Genomic DNA, 23,819 nt, shown 5'->3' on the forward strand with positions numbered 1-23,819 from the left:
GGCGCAGAGTCTTGAAGAACGGGAGGCACCTTTCAGCCGATCGGGAAATGAATCGGCTAAGAGCGACGATTCTTCCGTTCAGCTGTTGGACCTCCTTCTTGGTGTTCGGATGACGCATGTCGAGGATTGCCTTTATCTTCTCAGGGTTGGCCTCGATCCCTCTCTGAGAAACGAGGAATCCGAGGAACTTCCCGAGGTCACCCCGAAAGCACATTTGGTCGGGTTGAGCTTCATTCGGTGTCGTCGAAGGGTGCGGAAGGTCTCCTCGAGATCCTGAACATGGTCCGGGATCTGCGTGCTCTTCACCAGCATGTCGTCCACGTACACCTCCATGTTGCGTCCGATTTGGTCTTTGAAGACCTTATTGACAAGTCGCTGGTAGGTGGCGCCGGCGTTCTTCAGTCCGAAGGGCATCACTCGATAACAGTAGAGACCCTTGGGAGTCACGAACGCGGTGTGCTCCTCGTCTTCAGGCGCCATCCGGATCTGGTTGTACCCGGCGAAGGCGTCCATGAAGCTGAGCAGTCGAAATCCGGACGTCGCATCCACCAGCTGGTCGATCTTCGGAAGTGGGAAGCTATCCTTCGGGCAGGCTCGGTTGAGGTCGGTATAGTCGATGCAATCCTCCACTTCCCGTTGGCTTTCTTGACCATGACAACATTGGCGAGCCAATCGGGATACGTGGATTCTCGGATGAAGCCTGCTTCGAGCAGCTTGTCCACTTCTTCGTCGATGGCCTTCTGCTTTCTGGGGCGAAGGACCTTTTCTTCTGCCTCACCGGCTTCATTGTCGGGTCGATGTTGAGTCGGTGAGTAATTGTTTCTGGAGGGATGCCCGACATATCTGCTGCCGACCAAGCGAATATGTCGGCGTTGGCCGTCAGCAGCTCCGCCAGTCGGTGACGTTCGGTGTCGGGCAATTGAGACCCGACCCAAACTTTTCTGTCGGGATTTTCTCCTATCGGGATCGCCTCGAGCTGCTCGGCCGGCGAACCCCGTTCTTCCTCCTCCCGTTGATCCAGTTTGTCGATTGTCAGGGGATCCTTTGTCTCGTCGTTTTGAGCGGAGATTTGGAAGCATCGTCGGGCGAGCTGTTGATCTCCGCGCATCTCCCGACTCCATTTTTGGTCGGAAATCGAACAAGGAGATGGTACGTCGAGACGATCGCCCTGAGGGCGTTCAATCCGGGTCGCCCGAGTATGGCGTTGTAGGCCGAAGGAACTTGGGCGACCGCGAAATGAGGGAGACCGTGCTTTGCCGTGGTTCGGTGCCGACCGTCACGGGCAGGGTAATTTCTCCCTCTGTCGTGACGGTGTCTCCGGCAAAGCCGATCAGGGGCAAGGGACCCTCCTAAGTCGGTCAGTTGACAGTCGCATTCGGGAGAAGGTCGAGTAAAACAAAATATTTGTCGAACTTCCATTATCAACAAAAATTCGTTTTACATCATAATTGGCTATTGTCGCCGACACAACAACAGCGTCGTCGTGGGGAGTCTGGATGCCCCGAACGTCGTCTTCTGTGAAGGTGATTACGTCGTCCGGGCGCGGCTTTTTCGTCGGCTCCCCTCCTGTAGACGTCCCCGGTCCCAGCCGCTTGGAGATCATGTTGATGACTCCGGCCGTCGGCTGGTTAGTCGGCGCCTCTTCAGTCGGCTGGGGGCGTCGATCGGCAATCGGTTGGGTCGGCGGACCCTTCCGAAATTTGCCGAGATACCCCCGGCGGATGAGATTTTCGATCTCATCCTTCAACTGGATGCACCGCTCGGTGTCGTGGCCGTGGCTCCGATGGAACCGGCAGTACTTCCGATGGTCGAGGCCCTTTGCCTTCAGAGGCGGAGGCCGTCGCAGGTACTCTTCCCCCTCGATCTCCATCAGATCTGCGCACGGGGAGCGGAGAGAGGAGTGTAGGAGTCATACCTGGGACGCACCGGCCTCGGAGTCTGTCGCGGGGTGATTTTTGGATCTGTCGGGGTGGAGAAAGCCGACTATTGGTCGGGGGCCTGCTTGGTTCGGCGGGCTCCCGACCTTTTCTCCGCTTCTCCTTCGGACCCCTGGGCTCCGCCAAGCGTCGGTCGGACGCTCCTTCGTCCGCGCGCATATACTTGTATGCGCGCTCCAGTAGCTCCGCATATGTTCGGGGGAGGGTCTTGTCCAGAGAATAAGTAAATCGGGACGACCTCAGGCCCCGCTTCATGGCTGAAACTGCCATGTCTTCGTTGAGGTCCCGGACCTCGAGCGTGGCCGCGTTGAATCGCGCCACGAAGTGTCGGAGCGTCTCGTTTTCCCCCTGCTTGAGGGAGAAAAGGCTATCCGACGTTCGCGGCGGCTTTCGGCTGGTGCTGAAATGGGCCACGAACGAGTGCTCGAGCTGCGCGAAGGAATGGATACTGCCCGATCGAGACCGGAGTACCAAGCCCTGGCAGCCTTGCGGAGCGTGCGGGGAAGCCGATGCAGAAAAGAGCGTCGGTTGCCCCTTGAATCGTCATGAGAGCTTTGTAGCTCTCGAGGTGATCGACTGGGTCGGTGGAGCCGTCGTATGGCTCCACGTTCGGCATTTTGAACCGACTGGGAATCGGCTCGTCGAGGACCAGTCGGGAGAGAGGTTGGGCGGTCTGGAAGTCGACGTCGTTCGAAGACTTCTGGCCGTCCATCTGCAGTTGGGCGAGTCGGCGGTCGATTTCCTCGAACCGTCGCTCGTAGTCGTCCGCTCGTCGATGCTGGGAGACCCCAGGGGTGGAGCCTCCGGAAGATTCTGAGAGAGAGGCCGACGGTGTGCGCGGCCGCTTCTCCTTCCTTGCCCGTTCCAACGGGGAAGGAGAGGGCCGCTGGGACCGTCGGTCGTCGCGCCGTGGTCGTCCCTCCTCCTCTCCGTGGGAGCGCTGTTGGGAGCGCTCGCATGGAGGCGACAGGGGTCGGCGCGGCCGTCGGCGGCTGCTCCTGGAAGGCATAGGTCGGGCCGCCGGTTGCTGCTGGAGGCTTTTGACTGCGTCGGTCAGTACGGTCATCTGCCGCACGATGGCCGCAATCTGGGCCTCCGTGGTCACTGCAGGGTGCGGAGAGCTAGGCTCCGCCGCCGGTGGGGGCGGGGAGGCTTCTTCCCGGCGGGAAGAGCGCCTGGCCGACCCAGTGACTCTCGATCGTTGAGCTCTTGTCTTTGTCATGCTGTTTCCCCTACCTGGCGCGCCAATCTGTTGCGGCCAATCGCCTCGTCGCCCGATCGCCGGGAAGCGTGCACCTGCAAAAGGAAGTCCGCACTGACCGGAGGCGGCTCCGACGGGGACCCTCCGACGGTCAAGTCAGAGAGGTGACTGGGCAACAGTGAAATGCAGACAGAGAGCTCTGAGAAAGAGAGAGAGAGAGAGAGGAGCGAGCCTGCGTATGTGGGAGAGACGGGCGGATCGATCCTTTGCACTGTTGCCTTCCCCGGTATATATAGTGGAGCTAGGTATGGCGCCGTCATTAATGGCGCGGACAAGTGAGGAACTGTCAACTCACTGTGGGCTGTCAGAGCCGCCGTGAAAGCGTCATGTCGCCGTGCGGCCGTCTAATCACCAGGGTTGACCCGGCTCTCGGCGGGACAATGCCCCTAGGTAACTGTGCCGCATGTCCGTGTCAGAGCTGACAATGTCTGGCGGCCGTACGGCGGTTGGAGGAGTCAGCCGACCCTAGGTCGGCAGCCAGCAGAGTGGCGTCGGGTTCCTCCGGTCGTCGGCGAGCTTCATGTAAGTCGGGCCTCGACCCCCGGGTTCAGTCGGTCGGGATGGTTACGCCCGACATACCCCCGGCCGGGATGGGCCGTAGACTGGTCGGTAGTTAGCCGCTGATGGCATCCGTCAGTCGGTCGCCCGACCGACGATCGGTCGGTCTATCGGCCAGTCGGAGTCATCCAACGGAGGCGGTCAAGCCACCAGGCAGTCGGGCGGTCGGGCCCTCCGGCAGTAAGTCGGGCCTCCGGTCGGTCGGGCCCTCCGGCAGTAAGTCGGCGGGTATCCCCCAACAAAATTTATTTTTTTAATTAATAATTAATATGAAATTAATGACATATTTTTTTTTATATCATAACGGTCTTTAAGAAGGATTTACTTTCCTCTCGCGGATCCACCGTTTGATCGCGCAATGGCTGCTTCCAGGGTTGTGCAGAGGGACGCATGGAAAGTTCGCAATGCTTTGGGCTCTATGCAGGGCGCTATCCAAGGGTCTACATCAAGAAACAACATTAATTATCTTTCATGCAAAAGATACAACCCGAACCCGTTCCTTTATTCGCAAAGGCAAAAGAAAAGCTTCCTCGCGGGAACGCGGGAACGGGCACCCAGGCCTACCACGCCCCTGCCTCCGTGGACGGTGGGTTCGGATGACCACCAGTACAAATCCTCCGCGGTTCAAGAGACCGGCGAGGAAGCTCAGAAAGAAGGCCACGGCGTTCACGGCGGGAGCCACCGGCGCCGGCGTCCGAGGCGGAATCACAGCGCCGCCCGCCACACCGCGGCCTCCTGCGGCGCGTCTCGTTACCCTACCTCGTTCTCTGCCGGCCCCTGCGGCGATTTTGCCCCAAGATTTCTTTTTAGTTGACTCCCTCGACCTCGCCCGTCGCCTTCTCGGCAAGTTCCTTCGACGAGACGAAGTCGTTCTCCAAATCACCGAGGTATCTCTCTCGTTCACCCTTATGAAACCCTAATTGCTTTCTGAACTAATATTGGAAGAAAAGTTTCGATTTTTTTTATACTGATTAGGTCTTCAATGCTTATGAATTGTAGGTGGAGGCCTACAGGCCGAGTGATTCGGCATGCCATGGTCGATTCGGCATTACAACGCGGACGGCCCCAGTTGTAAGTTCTAATTTTCCCCTCATGTTCTATTTACCCGTAAAATTATCATAGTAATTTTTTTAGAGGCGATTTTTATGTTATTCAAATATATTACTTATAATCTAATTCATCTTCTCCAAAAAAAAATCCCTCTTTTCTTAGACTTTTCTGGCTTTCTGTTATGCTTCCTAAAAAAGAACTTCCCTTTTGATGTTTAAGTTGTATGTTTAGATCTTAATGAATGGGTGGGTGTTTTGGTGGTAGTTTGGGCCGGGAGGGCATGCGTATGTGTACCTGTGCTATGGCCTCCACATGATGCTCAACATTGTGGCGGATAAGCAAGGAGTAGGTGCTGCAGTTTTGATTCGCTCGTGTTCACCTGTCGGTGGTAAGCGAAAAAACGTAATTTGTTAAGTAGTTTCAAAATTCTAAAATCACTTTGGATGTGTCAAAATGCCATTCTTCATAAGGTTTTAAGCAACACTCACCAAATATTTCTCTTCATGATTGTTCTGTGGACAATGTGTTAATAATATATGCAGTGTCATATGCTAGTGAACTATAAATATAGTGGTGATTAAGGTCTTTGGAATCCTAATTAAGACAAATAACTGCATGCATATGTAACAAACTTCTTTCCAATTAGTGGAACTTGTCTCTACAGATCTTTTTAAACCGTCATACTCCTATGGTAAGCATATCCTTCCATGTTGCTTGATGGTTAACTCCTCATCACTTTCTATAAATGTGTTTGCTTTTTTGCCTTAAACATGTCATATCAGCTTTTGGTCTATCTTCTTGACTCAAGGCAGATTTTGCTGCTTTAGAGATAGCCATCTTTGTAATCTCATCTTCCAACTGCCCGTTGGTGCGGTGCATTAGATGAAATCATCATTCATGGATAAGGAAGATAAATGCACTTCACAGTTCCTAAAGTGAGCATGAGGAGTTTGTGGATTTGGGAATTGTTTTTCTTTTATTTTAACATATTGCAATAAGTATCACATTTGGAGAGTTTAACTAGTTTCTGCAGGCCTTAATATAAGGAGAACCAACATTTTTTTTTTTGGAAGGAAATTCTTTGAAATTGCACTCTATTTGGTTGGGAAGGAACAATAGGACATGTAATAGAATCAAGAAGACTATAGAAGCTTTCATATGTTACTTCAGATTTTTAGTGAGCTCTTGGTGCTGTTGGCTGGAATACTTTGGAAGTGATCAAAGATCTGTAGGTGTCCAAGTATTTTCTTCTGTTCATCTTGGTTTGGCTATGCCTCCTTTTCTTCCTCCACCTCCTCTCTCTCTCCGTCACTCTTTAGTGTATGCGAATGTGGATGTGGATGTGGATGTCCATGCATGTTGGCATCTTTGTTGAAGTCTCTATGTTTCTTTCTTGCTCATATCACTTATTAGATACTTGGTGGCACTGTCATCTTTCCATTTTCATTTTTAACCAATGCCATCGTAGGTTTATACCATCAGTGTTCTCAATGAAATAATTTTGGTCTTTGTTCATCATGGTTATCAGAACCTTGGTATCACTTTCTTACCAGGTGTTTGCTTGTATCCCTCTTCTTGTTATGTAACATGAAGTGCACTTGCAAAAGAAGGAACTTGAATAAATTAGAATTCTCATTCCACTCTTGTGTTGTTGAATTGGAAGAAAGTCCTTGGATTAATGTTATTTTACTTGTTTAACACCACTTAACCTTTGACTTTATTATGCTTGATTTTTGGAAAACACTAGCAGTTTAATTTATAGTTTTAGATTCTCAATGCAACTAAAAAATTAAAATTGAAGACTTCACGTACACATAAAGAACTGCTAGATTTTCAGAATCACTCGACATCCCTCTGCTAATATCTCTATTATTTGACATTCGTCTTTTAATTCTTTATATATCCCTCTTTGTCATCTGTAAACCTTCTCATTCATTGACATTCATTCGGAAACTAAGAATGATTTTCTTTTGCCAAAGTGTTCAATTATTTCCTTAGTTGAATATAACCTAAAATTCCTGTTTTTCTGAGAAAGGATGGTGCAACCTGAAAAGATCTTGTCTTTTTGTTTCTTCAATGAACCTAAACAAATATTTTTCCAGAATGTGATCTTCTCTCTGTAAGCTCCATATTTTCTCAAAACCTTAATTCCATCTAGTTAGACACCACCTCTCAACAAATCTTTTCATAAATTCTTTCATAACTTATCGCATCTTCCTACATTCTTTTAATGTTTTTCTTCACATATTTGGAGAGTATTTCGTGATCTTCACAATAGGATAATTTTGTTTAGATCTAACCTCGTTAAGCCATACACCCTTCTATGAACAGCTTTCGTAATTATCTCTGTTGAATCACTGTGATATGGTTCTTGAGAAAATTGTGCATCTAATTAGATATCACAACAGATTCCTTCTCAATAATACCATGACTTTTGATATGGAACATATGATTCAAATGGTGACTCAATTGTTTGAGTCCAGTTCCAACTGTTCACTTGCTAATTAGGGAGATCATTTTTGACACTATCATGAACTGCAGGTTTGGAAACCATTCAGGAACGTCGAGGTCAGAAGACTGACAAGCCTGTCCTACTGACAGGCCCAGGGAAAGTTAGTAATTCACCCTCAATATATTTTACCATCTTTTTATATATGTTTTTTTCTATATGCCATTAACTTAGAAGCAATACAGGTTTATTGCAATTTTCTTCTGGAGAACGCATTGTATCCAATTGCTTACATTTTTGAAGAGGGCCAATTTTGTATTTGAATTACTTTAGGCTTGTCTGATGAACTGTTTTCTTAATGACTTTAGGAAGTGCTCATATTGGAGACTATAAGGGCTGGTCATCAAAGGGGATCTGTTTTATGATTATGGATTATTTGTGATTTATAACTTTCATATGTGAATGAAAGTAATGAATTTAGAATCCAACTTTTCAATTTTTTTTTCCTAACATAAGTTCACATTTGTGTCTTAGTTGTTGGTGGTATGTTTGTTAGTTGCATTTTTTTTTTTTTTTACTTGATTGAATGCCATTTTTAGGCTCTAGCTAAAAACTGAAAATCCTCTAAAACTTTATTCTACTATTCTGTTTTGTGCTACAACAGTATTCTTGGTTTGAGAATAACTCCTGTGACTTCAGATATTTATCACAATTCTGAACAAGCATGTTCATCCGTCGCGGCTCCCAGCTGAGCTCTGAGCTGTGGAATATTTAGTCCTCTTACCCAATTGTGATGTTAAGTGTACCCTCAGAGCTGTTCATTCTCATGAACCTGCACTATTTTAAGATGCAACCTGCTCATACATTGGCAACAAGCCCATACGGTTGTCGTGTATTTTCTCATGTAAAATAAATTACTTTTTAAGCATCTAATGCAGATGCACAGAAATAAGGTAAACTTACATTTGAAACATTTAACACATTACCATGACCTCAAGACAGGTCTATCCACCTGATTCCACGTTATCTAAGTGATAACTACAAATGTTGATGACCGGAATTTCTTATAGTTGGAATATCTATAAGATTTTTCTTAGAAGGGTAAATATCGAGAGAAGAGAGAGGTAAATAAAAGAAAATCAGGAACAGGAGCTGCCTAACTGGTTACTTCGGTGGCAAACATGGAGTTGTGAATTGGCTGCTCTGCTAATGAAACTTGCTAACATCCGGCAGCTTTGACAATTCGAAAGCAATCTCTCTCCTCCCTCTCCCTCTCATCTAGTGGGTTGTTGGTATTAGATGGGTTCAAAGAGGGGCCATCATTTACGTTACTTTTCACATTGCTGGCTCTTTAAAAAGCAATATGTCTGTCTTTCCTTAGTGTTGTGTTTATTTTTATTGCTAGGTTGGTCAGGCACTTGGCATTACGACTGCCTGGTCAAACCATGCTCTCTACACCCCAGGTAGGAGTGGCAGGTTTGCAATAATAGATCTTTTATCCATGCATATTAGTCGGTGTTCCTTCAACTTATGTCGCTCTATTTCCTTTCCAGGAGGCTTGGAAGTATTAGATGGGCCCGAGCCGGAGAAGATTTTGATCGGTCCACGTGTCGGCATTGAGTATGCATTGCCTGAGCATGTCAGTGCTCCATGGAGGCTCGCGATTGCTGGTTGCCCCTGGATAAGTGCCCCTAAAAACACTCTCAGGCCACCATGATAGCCAGAGACGGCAGCATAGGTTTCCTCAAGATTGTTTCTCGCCTTTTTGTGACCTTTTCTTGCAACCTACACTGCACCGTCTTATTGTTTATTCTGTCTGAAGGCCTTGAGTAAATTAAAAGTATGTTCAGACACAATGCGAAACACTTGCATTCTAATGATAGAAATCAGCTGATCTTATTCGGCAGCAATGAGTTTGGTACTGAAAATACTTATTTCTTTTTGCTTTAAACAAACCATGCTCAAAATTAATGGCAAAGCGATGCTTTGTTCAACTGGTCCCTGTTAAGGGTACATTCTAAACGCTGGCGAGTTTTATTGGGGATTTATCTGAAGCAATAAAAAAAATTAAATTCGTCGCCTGAGAGATTCGAACTCTCGCGGGGAAACCCCATGTACTTAGCAGGCACACGCCTTAACCACTCGGCCAAAGCGACTTTGTTTTCAGATCTCATCCGTCTTTTATTTAATCGTAAACACGCAAAGAGACGGGCCGCAGCAGACTTCGTCCATCGGTCGCGAGTCAAGGCGCCCACCGGCCCAGCCTTTCTTCTTTTCATTTCATTTTTCCAAGAAAGACCAGTCTTCTCTCTTCTCATTTCTTTTCTCCAAGAAAGAGGAGAGAGAGAGAGAGGCGGAGAGCCATGTCGTCCTCCGCTGCGCTTCCGCCTAACCAAAATAACCACGCCACCGGCATGGGCGGCGGAGAGGGCTACGCCGCCTCCTCCGGCGGCAGCCCGGCCGCCCATCAACCCTTGACTTTCTGGTGCCACGAGTGCGACATGAGCGTGACGCTCCTCCCTTCCTCCTCCTCCCCTCCCCCTCTCCTCTGCCCCGAGTGCCGCGGCGGCTTCCTTGAGGAGATGGAGCTCCCTGCCCCCCCACCTCCCCACCACCCTCAAACCCTAACCCTAACCCTATCCCTCTCCGATTCAGACTCCGACTCCGACGATCCTGACGACGTCGATGGCATCGGCGACTTCCCCGACGGCGACGACCCACGCCGCCGCCGCCGTCGCGCCCCCACTCAGGACTACTTCCGCCGCCTCATCCACCACCTCGCTGCCGGCGAAGGCCGCCCCCTTCCCCTCCCTGTCCGTGGCCCATCGCCGGCCCCCCAGGCCTCCATCGACGCCCTTCCCACCGTCCAGATCTCCAATCCCTCCCTCCTCTGCGCCGTCTGCAAGGACGAGTTCCCCCTCCATTCCGACGCCCGCCAGCTCCCCTGCTCCCACCTCTACCACTCCGACTGCATCGTCCCCTGGCTCTCCCTCCACAACTCCTGCCCCGTCTGCCGCTTCCGCCTCCCCTCCGTCGACTCCGCCGCCGCCGCCGCCGCGGCGGACCACCGCCGGCCTCGCATGTCCGTTAGGTTCGGGAGCTTCTTTGATGATGACGATGAGGATGATGGCGGCGGGGTCCTGGCCATCCGGACGGCGCTCCACCGCATCAGGAGGAGGCACCGCCTGCTGGTGCCAGCGCGGCCGTCGGTGTCCGCGGTGGTGGAGGCGTCCCCCACCCAGATGGCGCAGGCTGAGACGGGGTCGTCTGGGCCTGCCACCAGTGGGGAGACGGTGACATCGGAGTGGCCGGTGGAAGGGGGAGGAGCGCCGGCGGGTGGAAGAGTGGATGATGAGGGGGATGCTGTGATGTCAGATATTAGGGAGGATTTGTTCGATTGACTTGCGAGCGATTGGGTTGGATTCCAAGGGTACCATTAGCTCCAGAAATTCCAGGTATAGTTTGCTTTTATCCATTCTTTCGAAACTTTAAGTCCAGTTACATAGTCCAATACGGTTATTCATTCTACGTCACATTGATGAACTTTAGCATGTGATTTGAAGGGAAAGGACAAATGAGATCCGGCTAAAATTGATTCCTTTTAGAGCCTTTATGGAATATCCTACATGAATTGGGCCTATTGGCCTGCCTAGGCGGAAATCTTCTAAGAGCCTGTCCAAGTCCTAGCTTATGTTCTAGCTTGTGTGCGTGTTGATCTGCAGAAGAGGGAGAAGAAAAAGGTTCATGGAGCTCTTTTTTTTCCCTCCTATAAGATTCGAGCTGCAGGGATATTGGTTTAATATTGGCTATATCCAAATAAAATGCCAATCTACGAATTCCAGCAGGAAATCCACTCCAATCCTGCTGCATTTTCCAAACAGGGCCTTAGTCGTTTAAATCGCTAGAAGGTCTTCACTTAATGATGATCTAGTTCGCCTTAATAAGATAGTATACTTTTGGTGATGACTGATTGAAGGATGGCATGTGTCAGCTGTAATGCGATTCACGTAGTGATGGTCTTTAACTCAAGTTATTTCCATGTTCTTATGCTCCTTTGCTTTGTTTTACTTGAATTTTCTTGTTGCTTTGATAATTTAGGGATGTTATTGATTTTTTTTTCTTTGTTTCGAGGGGAAGAGGGGGAGAGGGGATTTTTTTTGATGTTGCAGCTTGGCAAGGTCACTTAACAAGTAGCGGGTGATCATAAAACATGGAGAGGCATCTTTGTGTTGTTGTAAATTTATGAAGTATGTCATAATGCTACCTATTAGGTCTCTTTGATGGTGGAAAGTTTGAAAACTTTCATGTTATCTTGATTATGGAAAGACCAATCTACTACCTCACTATCATCATCTTCTTAGACTCATGCACTGTTGCCTATGAGGATAGTTTGTAGAATTTTCAAATTTATTTATCCATGTTGCTCCCTTCTTGCTAAACACAATAGAATTTGATGACTAAAGACCATCGATTCTTCATGGAAAGGAACTATCCTTTGTTAGATGAGTTGAACAACTGCATTGCCCCCTGATGAATCTTAGGTCCACCTTTGCTAATGGCTTTCCAAATATGCAATCTAAACATGCGATTACACAATGTTGTAGAAGATGTAAAAAGTTTTGAACAATAACCATTTGATCTTTGCTAAATGTTTTGATATATATGGAGTCATTTGTTGGTTAACCATAGGTATCAATAGTTGTGTGGTCATCATTTGATGGTTTTAGAGTTACTTTTATTTTTTTTATTTTTATTTTTTTGTGGTGATGCAAAAGTCAATAGCATGTAGAAGTCTTCGAGAGGCAGTTTCACGGAAACATTAAGGACTTATTTGGTTCTCGAAAAGTGAATGGGAGAAAGAAGCACTTTCTGGGAAGCGGAGAACAGGTCTCTTGTTTGGTTGGAGTTTTAAGAGGAGAGAAAATGGAAAAATCTTTTTCCATGGGAAGACACTTTCTATATTTAATGAAAAGTAAAAATGCATGAGGGGGAGACAGATTTGGGACTTCTCATAGGATGGAAATTGATGGCCCTTTTTTCTTCCAAAAATATCCTTTTAAGATTCAAGACTAAGATTTTGCAAGCATCAATGGATGGCTAGGATGAAATATTGAATAATATATAATGATTAGAAAGAAATACTGAATATTAATATAATGTTAATATTATGTTTTTATTAATATAAATATAATATTATTATTTATATAAAATTTATAAGTAAAAAGGTATGGTGTTATATCTATTAAGGGTATAACAAGTATTGTATACAATTTTTTTAGGCATATAGATACTCAACCAAATATAAGCGACTCTATAAGAAGTTGCTTTTTTCGTCAATCAAACATGTCAAAATCCTATTCCCAGGAAGTTACTTGAAAAAAAAAAATTCTTCCTGCAAACCAAACGAGTCCTAAGAAAATAAATTTCTCCTCTTGGAGAAATATCCTTTGGTGGATGGGGCTAATTGAAAGAGAGCAATGACAACCTTTGGATTCTTCAACAAATTGGAAAATGATATGTAGATAAAGAAATAAATAAAAGCTAGTTGCTAATTTCTCATCGAGTATCTGTGCACTTAAACAAAAGGGGATGGCACTTGGACTTGTGTGGATGGGTGTAAGCACTTCAAAGTAGGCTCATGGGAGAACGTGAGTAACAATACATTATAGATCTAGTGTCAAATATTATTGTTCTTGGTAAGATTATACCTACAAGCGCATGCCGCACATGGGATTTAGGGAGGTTAGATGTACACAACCTTACCTCATGTACAAAGAGGCTATTTTAGTGTCTCAAACTTGTGATACCTAGGTCATAATAGAGCAACGTTACTGTTGCACCAAGATCCATCTTCTTGGAAGATTATATACCTATATTAAACAAAAATAGAGAAGGATTACCAAAAGGGGCAATAGAAGAAACAAAATTAGTGTTGGATAAGATCCGATATCAATTATTGCGGAAAAAGAAAGAAGAAATAAAAATAAGAAAGCAATCAAATACGTGGATCAACCAAAAGGCTCGCCTTTATGAGACATGCAAAACTTCACTATAAGAAAAGAACAAGTACAAGAGGAGATCCTCACACTCTCAACCTTTATATACAAATCTCTCTCAACTAGAAGCTACCCTCACAAGAGCTTTTACAAGACCCAAAGAAGACCTTTCTGTCCCTCACAGCCCTCCAGGGCCTCTCTCTGCCGACCAATCTCTAAGACCTTTAGCGATGCCTCTCTAAGCCTTCTGAACTCTGCTTTATAAATAGAGCAGAAAATCCTCGTCCAAAATGCGTACTAGGCCGTTCACAGCAGTCCTAACACGACTCGATATCCAGATTCGCCTCAAAAATCCGTCAGATCGCACCCGTAAGCGCCAGTCGTCGGATTGCGCTCCCACACCAAACTGCGCCTGTGGACCATGGTAAACCGTGAGAAACCACTCGAAAACATTTTTGGTCCACCATGGACTGCACGAAATCGAAGGAAAATGGGCGCCTAGTCCATGCAGCCCCCCATGGACCATGCCAGCCCGGTGGACCGCGGTACGTCGCGCCCTGTACGCGCTCGTTGGGCTAGGTCCACAGTCAGCCCATGCGGGTCCTTGCTCGCAGGCCACTTGCATGCCTGGGCTGGCCCAGCATGCTTGTGCTGGCTGGGCCTAGCCCGTGCCCCCACTGGCCTGCGCTAACCCATTGGCCCCTCTGGCGGCTCGTGGGCTGTACTAACTGCTCTCGGCCTGCTTCTTCGCATATATCTTCTTCATCCGGACTCTGTTTGGATTGATCTTGGTTTCGTTGGATTTCGTTTTTCATCTTGGATCTTGTTTGGGCTTATTGTGAGCCGAATCTCAAGGTATTTTTCTCAACAATCTTTACCTTGACTCAATGTTCGGTCTTCACCTGTCTTTGAGAGCCTGTGATCCATCTCGCCGCCATGCCCTGGGGCACGCTTGCTGTCTCATGGATAGACAAACATGGGAGTCGAGTCCGACCACTCGTTCCCACCTTCGTCATGGTCTGTGTCCACTTTGACCAAAGATCTGTTCGGAAAAGTCTCCTGCGGTAATAGGAACTTTACTTTGCGGCGTCGCTTCTCGTCCTTTCGAGTCTTTCATCTCGTATCCGATCCACCTCTATCTCGTACTGGGCTCTTTCTGGCTCTTGAAGCTCCAACTCGCACTGGACTTCCTGTCAGATAGTAATATCCTTTTCTAATCTTCTTCCCCTCCAATATCACTCTATCGTCGTATATGACCTTCAGAATTCCATCACCAGCTATCCATCTGTAACCGTTTGAATCCAGTCTGCTCAGTGAGATAAGATTTCATCTGAAATTGGATATGTATCGGACCTCGTCCAATCTTCTTACTACACCATCATGTGTCCTCCAGCTGACCGTCTCGGTGTCTCTGATCACACAGCTCGATCCATTCGATAGATGAACAGTGCCCTCACTGCTCTTTAGGGAGTCAAATAGCTCCTCTCTGCAACATACATGATGGATGCATGTAGAATCTAAAATTCACTGCGAAAAAAAAGTAGATATCTCGACAGATATCATTAGGACATCATCCTCTAACTCACTACTAACCGTCGCTGCAGTAGTCCTCGTTCGATCTTTGAGTTGAGGGCAATTTCTGACACGATGTCTCAGCTTATCACATCAGTAGCACCTGATCTTGCTGGGATCCCTCGTCTTGGACTTGGATCATCCTCTTCGCGATCCTCTGCCGCTTCGTCTACTGCCATCTGCTCCTCTAGAAATCGCTAAAGCTGAGCTGCCGCCATCTGAGCTCGAAGCTTGGTCTTCCATCTGAGAATCTCGTTCTGGAGAATCATCGCAATGACCTCATCAATTTTGATGGTATTCTTTCCTATTGGAAGAGCAGTCATCAAGGATTCATACGAAGGGAGAAGCGACGCTAGCAAGATCAACGCTCTGATCTTCTCCTCAACCTTCTTACCTACACTGAGAAGATCAATAAGAATTTTTTGGAAGTGGCTGAGATGCTTCTGCACGCTCTGTCCCTCGTCCATCCACAGTTGGTAGAACTGCCTCCAGAGGAAGAGAGTGTTGGTGAGAGACTTTGCCATATACAACTCCTCGAACTTCGACCACTACATCGTTGGGAAAGTCTCGCCAAGTATATGAATCACCACTTCATCCGTCAGATGCAGACGGATGGTACTCATCGTATGCATTTGTAGTCGCTCCCAGGTCTTCTCTTCCATGGTGGTCGGTTTTTTCTCGTATAAGAGAGCGTCGATCAATCCGTGTTGGATGAGCACATCTTTCATCCTCATTTGCCACAGAGAAATTGCTCTTTTCGTCGAACCGGTTGATCTCCATCTTGATTGTGCTTGTCTTCTTCATCTTCAATCTTGATCAACATCATCGCAATCTGGTGCTAGTACCGTCTGGCTCTGATACCACTTGTTGGACAGGATCCGATATCAATTATTGCAGAAAAAAGAAGAAATAAAAATAAAAAAATAATCAAATACGTGGATCAACCAAAAGGCTCGCCTCCACGAGGCATACAAAATTTCACTATGAGAAGAGAATAAATACAAGAGGAGATCCTCACACTCTCAACTTTTATTCACAAATCTCTCTCAACTAGAAGCTACTCTCACAAGAGCTCTTACAAGACCCAAAGAAGACCTTTCTACCTCTCACAGCCCTCCAAGACCTCTCTCCGCCGACCACCGTCTAAGACCTCTGGCGATGCTTCTTTAAGCCTTTTGGACTTTGCTCTATAAATAGAACAGAAAATCCTCGTCCAAAATGCGTAACAAGCCATTCACAGGAGTCCTAACATGACTCGGTATTCAGATTCGCCTAAAAAACCCGGCACCTGCAAGCACCAACCGCCGTCGGATCGTGCTCTCGCACCAAACTGCGCCCGTGGACCATGGTAGACTGCGAGAACCCACCCGAAAACATCTCCGATCCATCATGGACCGTGCGAAACCGGAGGGAAACGGGTGCCTGGTCCACATGGCCCTCCATGGACCGCGCCAGGCCGGTGGATAGTGGTAGGTTGCGCCCCGCGCACGCTCGCTGGGCCAGGTCCGCGGCCGGCCCGCATGCGCCCTCGCTCACGGGCCATGCACGTGCTTGGGCTGGCCCAGCGCCAGCGCACTGTCGGGCCTGGCCCATGCCCCTGCTGGCCGTACCAGCTGCTTCTAGCCTGCTTTCTCGCCCGTATCTTTTTCATTTGGACTCCGTTTGGATTGATCTTTATCTCGTTGGATTTCGTTTTTCATTCTGAACCTCGTTTTGGGCTTATTATAGAACGAATTTCGAGGCATTTTTTTCAACAATTAGAAGAAAGACAAATTATCTCTTGAGTGGATTCTATCGCTTTCAACTTTTCTGGTGAAGTTCAAATGACATGGTTGATTCTTTGGACCTTGTTTCCACCTTGTTAAAAGAGGTTTTGTTGTCATTTTTTTTTTTAATTTCTTGCATTTCATGCAACCTATAAGGCTAGAACAGGCAATATAGAGAACATACATAATAAAATTTCTCTTTCATCAATTGCTTTAATTTAAGATGCTAAGACTTCTCAATAGGTTTGATTAACCACAATACATGTGCACAATTCATTTGGTTGTCCAGAGTAGCTGCCAATATGAGATGATTTCAGCAGTCATTGAGGATGAACCACAACTGTCTTTGGCATTGTTAGTTTCTCTACGAGGTCTCCTATTATAAGGATCGACACACTGCTGATCTATGTTTTGGTCCAGAGGTTATAGTAGTTCAGATGCACAGCGCGCTTGGGCCATTTCAAAAGTCGAAAAATGAAGATTATATTAGTTACTCACATACCATAATATTTTCTGACTTTATAATACATCAGCATATATTACCACTTGTGCTGATTGCTGAACCCACATTGCTTGGTGCTATTGTAAAAGTCTTGGGATGACAAGCGCAATCATGAGACTTTGAGTCCTGGGGCATCCATTTTGTGCAAAGAAATGTCAAAAGTTAGATTTGTCCCCAGTTTGCCCCTCCTAGGACCTCGGATTGCCCATAATTTGGCAATGTACTGACTACTTGACCTACTATCAACTTTTCTTCAACACATAAGATGGGTATCAAGTGTCCAAGTGCCATAGGTTTTGGACATAGGAAACTAAAAAAAGGCAGATATCAGGGACATGTCCCGGTTAAATAGATGTATTTTAGACATGTACAAATGTATTTATATGATGAATAATTTTTTGTACCAATTGCTTTCTAATTCGATAGAGCTTGCAAAAGCTTCACTAAGTGTTATGTTATAGTTGAATTAGGTATGAGGTCCATGGGTTATATCTAACTGTGATGACATCATGGTTTGTTGATTTATTAGTGTCATAGGCAGTATCAAGAAATGTGCAACCATCCAAGTGTCTGGAGACATTAAAAAAAAACTCAAATTTGCGTTTTCCAGCTAACACTGCTAGGTGTCATCTAGCTCTCTATGCTCTCACTTGTTCATTCTTTTTCTCCAAAGATTGACGCTCCCATGTTTTCTTGCACAAATGATCAGTCTTCAGTTGCAGGCCTAGGAAACCCACTATTATACAGTATGTGCGTGACACTGAACAGGGTACAAACTTGACTGGCAATACCTTTATTAGGATGCTTGAGTATATCACATGGGCTAGATCATGCTACCTGCACTATTTTGTTGTTGCTAAAATAGACAAAAAATGTTGATATATCTGAGAAGCTGCTTTTGTTACAGTACTTGGACCCATCACTTGGTTGTGTAAATCGTGATACCGGCACTTTGTCCAATTTACCATTGCTAAAATAGACAAAAATAATACTATACTTGAGGAGCTGCTTAATCCTATACATTTTTATTTTGACATTTGTTAGTCCTACCAATGGTTTGTATATGTTTAGACTGCTTCACTCATTATTGTTTTGCTATGATCTATTAAAAGTTGAAACCGCCACTTGGATGGATTTTTACAGCTTTTCAACTCTTATTTTGATGATTTATAGTAGTCATTTTACCAGCCTTTCAGCTGTGGTCCTAAGATTTTGTTCCATAGTCTGTTGTTTTGCAGCTTATGTATAGTAGTAGCTGTTACCAGAAAGCCACCATCAACCTCAAAGACTTTGAAATATATTTGGATGAGTGCAGTCTGCAACTGTAACCTTCTGACTAGATGTTGTGATTTTGCAATTTTATGCATTAATTTGCTTAGTGCATAGACTGAGGACCTCACTTTATACAATAATGATACCACTGTCCTTTGTACGTTAAACATATTTTTCCCAAGTAATAAGTATTTGTGTGATAATTAGTTTCCCTTTTAGTTGATTGATGTTCTGTATTGAAATAATTTACCTAGTTAGTTGCTTATTTGCGAATATTGCTTGATGAAATTTCTGCAAATAATAGTAATAGATTGTGACTTATAGCATCCTTTCCAGCAGCAAAGCTGGCAACTTTATCACATGATGTTGAAAAGGTGATACTGGAGGAATTTTCAGGACAGGTTGTATTATGGATCAGTTTAAAGACTTTTATTCGTTAAATGAAACTGGTCTATTTGAAATGTTAGTTTGCAGTAGTTTGCCTGCATGAATTACAGATTTGTTTTGTGATGCACTTAGAGGGAAGACGGCAAGAACCATGGCCGAGTGCTCTAAAAAAGCTCCTGGTTTCCTCTGTGGAGAAAACATACCCCATCTTTTGTAGTATGAGAATCTAAACTTTCTTTTGCCCTGTTTGGATAGATTGGGAAGGAGAGAGAAGAAAGAAGAGAAAATGAGAGGAGAAGATAACCGTCAAACATGAGGGAGGGGGAGAAACGAAGAGAACTGGTGTTTCTCTTCAAATCTCTCCACTTCCAAGGAGGTTAAAATAGAGGTCCGGATACAAAACACTTCTCTCCATTTTTCCTCTCTCCCCACTTGTCTATCCTACATAAAGATTTTAATTATCTCTTTTCTTCTCTGAATAAATGTCTAATCAAATAAGAGAAATTAGCTTTATTTTCTTTGCTTTTTCCATTCAACAGGGAATGTTTGATTTTTCTCCCTCTTCTCTTCATTCAAATGATGCAAATAAAGTGTTAGAGAAGTGTGATGCATCAGTGGATTAGCTTTTCTTTGTGAAATTCATTGCTTTAGTTCATACTGTCCTGAGGCATCAGCTAATACCATATTAATATGTTAGGTGAGATTTTTTTAGCTTTCTTTATGTTATCACCAGTTTAGTAAAATTAGTGCATCAAAGAATTGTATATCTTGTTTTACTTTGTTACTATCTTATGATTGGCTCTTTCAGCAGTAAATATTAGGATCAGTGCATAACTTGTGAATCTCGTTCCATATCTTGACCAGTGATATATCAGTGAGATGTATGGAGTTTTGATAAACTCCATATCTCAAAAACCAGGATTTAATTAGCCAAAAAGTTTATTTTGATAAACTCCATGAAGCAAGGAAAGCATCAAAATCCAGAGAGAAAAAATATATCAAAATAATGAAATTTTTATCTATGGTGTACGGATATGCTAGAGATCCTTCAGCGGGGAGATTCTATTTGAATGATTCGAGGATTGAGTTTTCTTATCAAACAGTGATTTAATTGAAATTTAAGTGTTTGATTATACTTAATTTACATACTTAGATATCTATATCTAAAATATTCGTTCTATATCATTATAGTTTTACTAACATTTGCATGTTATCTATGCCTAAAGAAACGATAAGTGATTATTAGAAGCACTACAATGAATATACTTTTCTAAGTCACTCTCCAACTATCCAATCTTACAACATAATATCATATCCTTTCATAGTCTTTGGATCTATGAAGTTATCTAGAAACACTAATCACTATCATTTATCCCTCTTCTTTAATCTCAGCCTCCTTTTGGAGCAATTTCCAAGATTTGAACCTTCTTGAGCGACAAGCCCTTGGATGAGAGGGGCAAACTCTAATCCCAAGCCTTTGAAATAAAAGAAACACAACAAACGCACTCATCAAACTAAGACAAGCTGCATCAATCCATCATATTGACATATCTAATCCATTTCTTAGCCATTCATTTAAGGCATTCTCCAAAGTATGTAATCACAACCATGCATACTCTCATGCATAACTATAACCCCAAGATCTAGATGAAAATGAATGGGAAGTTGCTTAAGCTAAGGGAAATTTCGCCTTTTTAAGATTGTATACCTTTCTCCTTTATCCAACACCCTATCTGCGGTCTTGCCTTCTTCTTCACCACCTAGACGTCCCTTTTTCATCCAAACTAGATTATCCTATAAGAAGGCTTATTACCTTTCTTTGGTGGGGGTACTTTCTGGTCCCCTAACTTCTTTTTTTTTTTGCAAGGTATTTATAATATTTTTAGTATTCTTAATTTTTATACAAATTTTTAACCAAATCTTAGTATAGGAGCTACTTGTTTTTATGCTTAGAAATTAGTTAGGAAGCATAAAAGAACCCTAGAAAATGTTAGGAGCCTTCTTTAATTTGAGTCAGTGTGACAAAATAACCTTCACAGATGGAATAGAAAGACTTCTAATTTTCTTTCTCGCGACCAAGGATGGAGCGTTGGAGCTCTCCAAAACGTTAGAGCAAGGAAATTTTTAGGAGTGTCCAGGCTGGGAGGTTTAGTAAGGAAAAAGAAGGGAATCATTTATTGAAAAAAATATTTGTTCTCATCCTTGCAGCCTTAATTGATTTCTTTGGTATTCTCTTATCATAGATTATAAGGTTAGGTGATAGAAGTTCTATTGTTGTACTTTTAATTTGTTTTTACCATTGCTTCTCTCCGTGGCCGTAGATGGTAAGAAGTGATACACCTTGCAGTGCAGTGCAAATGGTAAATTTGATGGTTATGATTGTGACTTTTTCATATGCTTAAAAAGCAACCAATAAGGTTCGTTTTTAAGGCAAGACAAACAAATATAATTCCAAAAATGCCAGATAGCTCGCTTGGCTTCTCTTTCTCAGAATACATGGAAATCACTGCTTAATTATGGTATTACCACCGATTTGATTTTTGATGATGCCCATACATGGCTCAATTTCTCTGTACATTGGAAGGTTTCCTGAACAGCATGGCTCCAAACTTGTGACTGCATATATCCCGCACGAGTTCACCGTTGGAGCGCACACCTCACGGCTCTAAAGGTGCTTCGAACTCCATCATTCGTCATCTGTATAGATTTCAAAGCTTTCAGTGGATGATCCAATGCTGGATTTAAAGGTGCATCCATCTTTTACGCAAGGTGCACCTGCAGGCCGCAACCCATCCATGTAACCTCAATTAAAGGATACTTTTCTTTTAGAGCGCGGATTTTCTGCTGTGCACCATAGCATATGATATAACATGCTGGCCATCCGTCATTGAATGGACAGCTAGTAAACAATATGCATGCAAGCACTGGTCGTACGTATATATGGCCTGTGTTGTTTGCTGGCCATCCATTATACGATAGGCGGCTAGCATTGTTGTAGTACATCATGCTCACTGTAAAGGAGCCAGTTTTTTCTTTTCATACCAGTTTGCATACATATAGTGCATCATGCTCATCATATGGAGGCTAATTTCTTCTTTTTTATATAAGTCTGCATGTTAAAAACAAAATTGGAGGACGAATTTCCTCATCTATCTTATCTTTTTCGAACAAATATTGCAGGTATTTCATTCTTTTATTTAGGACTTGTTTGATTCATGAAAAAAAAAATTTAAAAATTAATTTTTTAAAAAATTATTTTTTAAGAATAAAATTTTGATATGTTTGATTGATCATGAAAAGTGACTTACGTTTGATTAAGCATCTATTTTCATGAGAATACTATGTAGAATATCTATTATACCATTAATAGATATAAGATTATACATTTTGCTTCTAGACTTTATATAAATAATAATATTATATAAAAAATAATAGTATAATATTATAATATAACATTAGATCATAATAATTTATTATATTAATATATATTATATTATGTTAATATAATATTAGTATTTTAATATAATAAATTTATTAATATCTTCATAAATATAATATTATATAAATATATTAATAAAAATATTATATTAATATTAATAAAAATATTATATTAATAAAATATTAAAATATAATAAATATTAACATATTAATATAATATTATATTATCACTATTCAGTATTTCATTCTAACTATCAATGATATTTTATAAAATTTTAGCTGTAGATTTAAAAAAAAAGTACCATCACTTTCCATCCCATAGAAAGTACCACAATTAATCTCCTCTATAGATTTTACTTTCATGAAAAAAAAAAAAATTTTCATTCTTTTTTCTCCTAAAATAAAAGACTCTTCTATTTTTCATGAATTGCCTCTTCCCTCCCTCGGCACCCCTTAAAAAAATAAAAAAATAAAAAATAAAATAAAATAAGGAAGAAGAAGAAGACTGGTATTGTTGAAGTCGTGCTGGGCAACAAGTGGAGGTGTAAGCGTGCCATATTGGCCTGGTGATGAGGACTTGTGGTCAACGCCACGCCACCGGTCGCAAAAAGGTTACCGCTAGGCTAGGGAGAGAGAGGGTCCAAGTTGTACGGCCATCAGCCATCCTTTGATTCTTCAAGCGGATAACTCCAAACCAGGCCAAATCTCCCTTATCTAAGCGAGTGATGCTTAGGATGTCAATCCATGGCATCATGTGCATGCGAGCAAGTACTGTTTAACATATCTTGGTTGCTGCTGGGATTAACAATATATCAGGTTATAAATTGCGGCAAACTAGAGACTGTGGGTCCAATTTTTGGTTTGGCCATATTATACTTCCAAATAAGAAAAATGTTTGCCATAAATTCGCAACAACATGCTTTTAAGGAGGTCTGGTTATGGTGCTTAGGAGTCAATCCCTCATCAAGCATGTTCCCATGGCAATCTCAATTTTAAATTAGGGTTATAGTTGAAAGCCCTTTTTTTTTTTTTTTTTTCTTTCTGCTGTTGAAAAGGTGTCAATTTTTTTTGTTGATGGACCTGCTCTTGACAATTTTTTTGAGTCAATCAGATGGCCATGTTCGGATTTGGTTGAGCTACATCCAATCAAAGATGAGCCAAGATTTCAGACCTGGTGGAAAGCAGGTCCATTTGGTTCATTTTTTGCTACTTTCAATTTTTATATTTCTTTTGGAACCCAACCCTGTGCCACATATGGAGCTTCAAATTTAGATTAAAATTTGCATGCATGTCCTGAGTCGGTGAGATGCTTTGTCACATTTCTGCAGCCATCCAGATGACATGTTCTCTTACCTAAGAATTAAAATAGGAGGGAAGAAATGGTCAAGAGCCATGAAGAAAAAATTTGAAGACCCTTTCTAAGGTCAACATCTAATCGATACATTAATTAGATGCTTGGACGGCCAAGACAATATTTGAATGTCCATAACAAAAGCTCTCATTGAAGTGTGAAACTATGAATTAGTCATTTCAATCATTTTTTAAGACATGAGAAGCTCATTAAGAAGTTTCTTCATACGGCGACGGTCAAAGAGGCGGCTGGAAAAAAGTGATGACTGGTCTCCTATATA

General features: G+C 43.6%; 2 protein-coding genes and 1 non-coding gene across 7 annotated transcripts; 2 read left to right on the forward strand and 1 right to left on the reverse strand.

Annotated features, from left to right (window-relative positions):
- The first annotated feature begins 4,137 nt into the window (after nucleotides 1-4,137).
- On the forward strand, nucleotides 4,138-9,165 carry LOC140858208 (DNA-3-methyladenine glycosylase-like). 3 transcript variants are annotated; one of them, XM_073258661.1, is made up of 6 exons: nucleotides 4,138-4,643; nucleotides 4,756-4,827; nucleotides 5,071-5,194; nucleotides 7,348-7,418; nucleotides 8,661-8,718; nucleotides 8,809-9,165. In XM_073258661.1, the coding sequence occupies exons 1-6, from the start codon at nucleotides 4,161-4,163 to the stop codon at nucleotides 8,970-8,972; spliced, it is 972 nt and encodes a 323-aa protein (XP_073114762.1). In that variant the 5' UTR covers nucleotides 4,138-4,160; the 3' UTR covers nucleotides 8,973-9,165. The 3 variants fall into 3 exon arrangements, with proteins under 3 accessions (XP_073114762.1, XP_073114767.1, XP_073114765.1); XM_073258666.1 differs by lacking the exons at nucleotides 8,661-8,718; nucleotides 8,809-9,165 and adding an exon at nucleotides 7,624-8,654; XM_073258664.1 differs by lacking the exons at nucleotides 8,661-8,718; nucleotides 8,809-9,165 and adding an exon at nucleotides 7,501-7,593.
- A 164-nt stretch (nucleotides 9,166-9,329) lies between these two features.
- On the reverse strand, nucleotides 9,330-9,411 carry TRNAS-GCU (transfer RNA serine (anticodon GCU)). The gene has a single exon. It is a non-coding gene; the product is annotated as a tRNA-Ser (tRNA).
- Nucleotides 9,412-9,527: 116 nt separating this feature from the next.
- LOC105053128 (E3 ubiquitin-protein ligase RDUF2) lies at nucleotides 9,528-19,304 on the forward strand. Of its 3 annotated transcripts, XM_029267024.2 has the most exons (3): nucleotides 9,528-10,710; nucleotides 19,006-19,138; nucleotides 19,290-19,304. In XM_029267024.2, exon 1 carries the CDS (start codon nucleotides 9,619-9,621, stop codon nucleotides 10,654-10,656), a length of 1,038 nt encoding a protein of 345 aa, XP_029122857.1. In that variant the 5' UTR covers nucleotides 9,528-9,618; the 3' UTR covers nucleotides 10,657-10,710; nucleotides 19,006-19,138; nucleotides 19,290-19,304. The 3 variants fall into 3 exon arrangements, with proteins under 3 accessions (XP_029122857.1, XP_010932476.1, XP_010932475.1); XM_010934174.4 differs by lacking the exons at nucleotides 19,006-19,138; nucleotides 19,290-19,304 and adding an exon at nucleotides 18,330-18,581; XM_010934173.3 differs by lacking the exons at nucleotides 19,006-19,138; nucleotides 19,290-19,304 and adding an exon at nucleotides 18,315-18,581 and having other exon boundaries at nucleotides 9,529-10,710.
- Nucleotides 19,305-23,819: the final 4,515 nt, after the last annotated feature.

The sequence above is a fragment of the Elaeis guineensis genome, chromosome 1, assembly GCF_000442705.2.
Source record: "Elaeis guineensis isolate ETL-2024a chromosome 1, EG11, whole genome shotgun sequence".
Taxonomy (NCBI): Eukaryota; Viridiplantae; Streptophyta; class Magnoliopsida; order Arecales; family Arecaceae; genus Elaeis; species Elaeis guineensis.

What these genes read in the sequence shown, in the direction of transcription:
- LOC140858208 (XM_073258661.1), top strand. Translation starts at nt 4,161, where the DNA reads ATGCTTTGGGCTCTATGCAGGGCGCTATCCAAGGGTCTACATCAAGAA. An exon ending in TCGTTCTCCAAATCACCGAG is followed by an intron (nt 4,644 to 4,755) that starts GTATCTCTCTCG and finishes TATGAATTGTAG; the next exon opens with GTGGAGGCCTACAGGCCGAG. An exon ending in TACTGACAGGCCCAGGGAAA is followed by an intron (nt 7,419 to 8,660) that starts GTTAGTAATTCA and finishes TTTTATTGCTAG; the next exon opens with GTTGGTCAGGCACTTGGCAT.
- LOC105053128 (XM_029267024.2), top strand. Translation starts at nt 9,619, where the DNA reads ATGTCGTCCTCCGCTGCGCTTCCGCCTAACCAAAATAACCACGCCACC.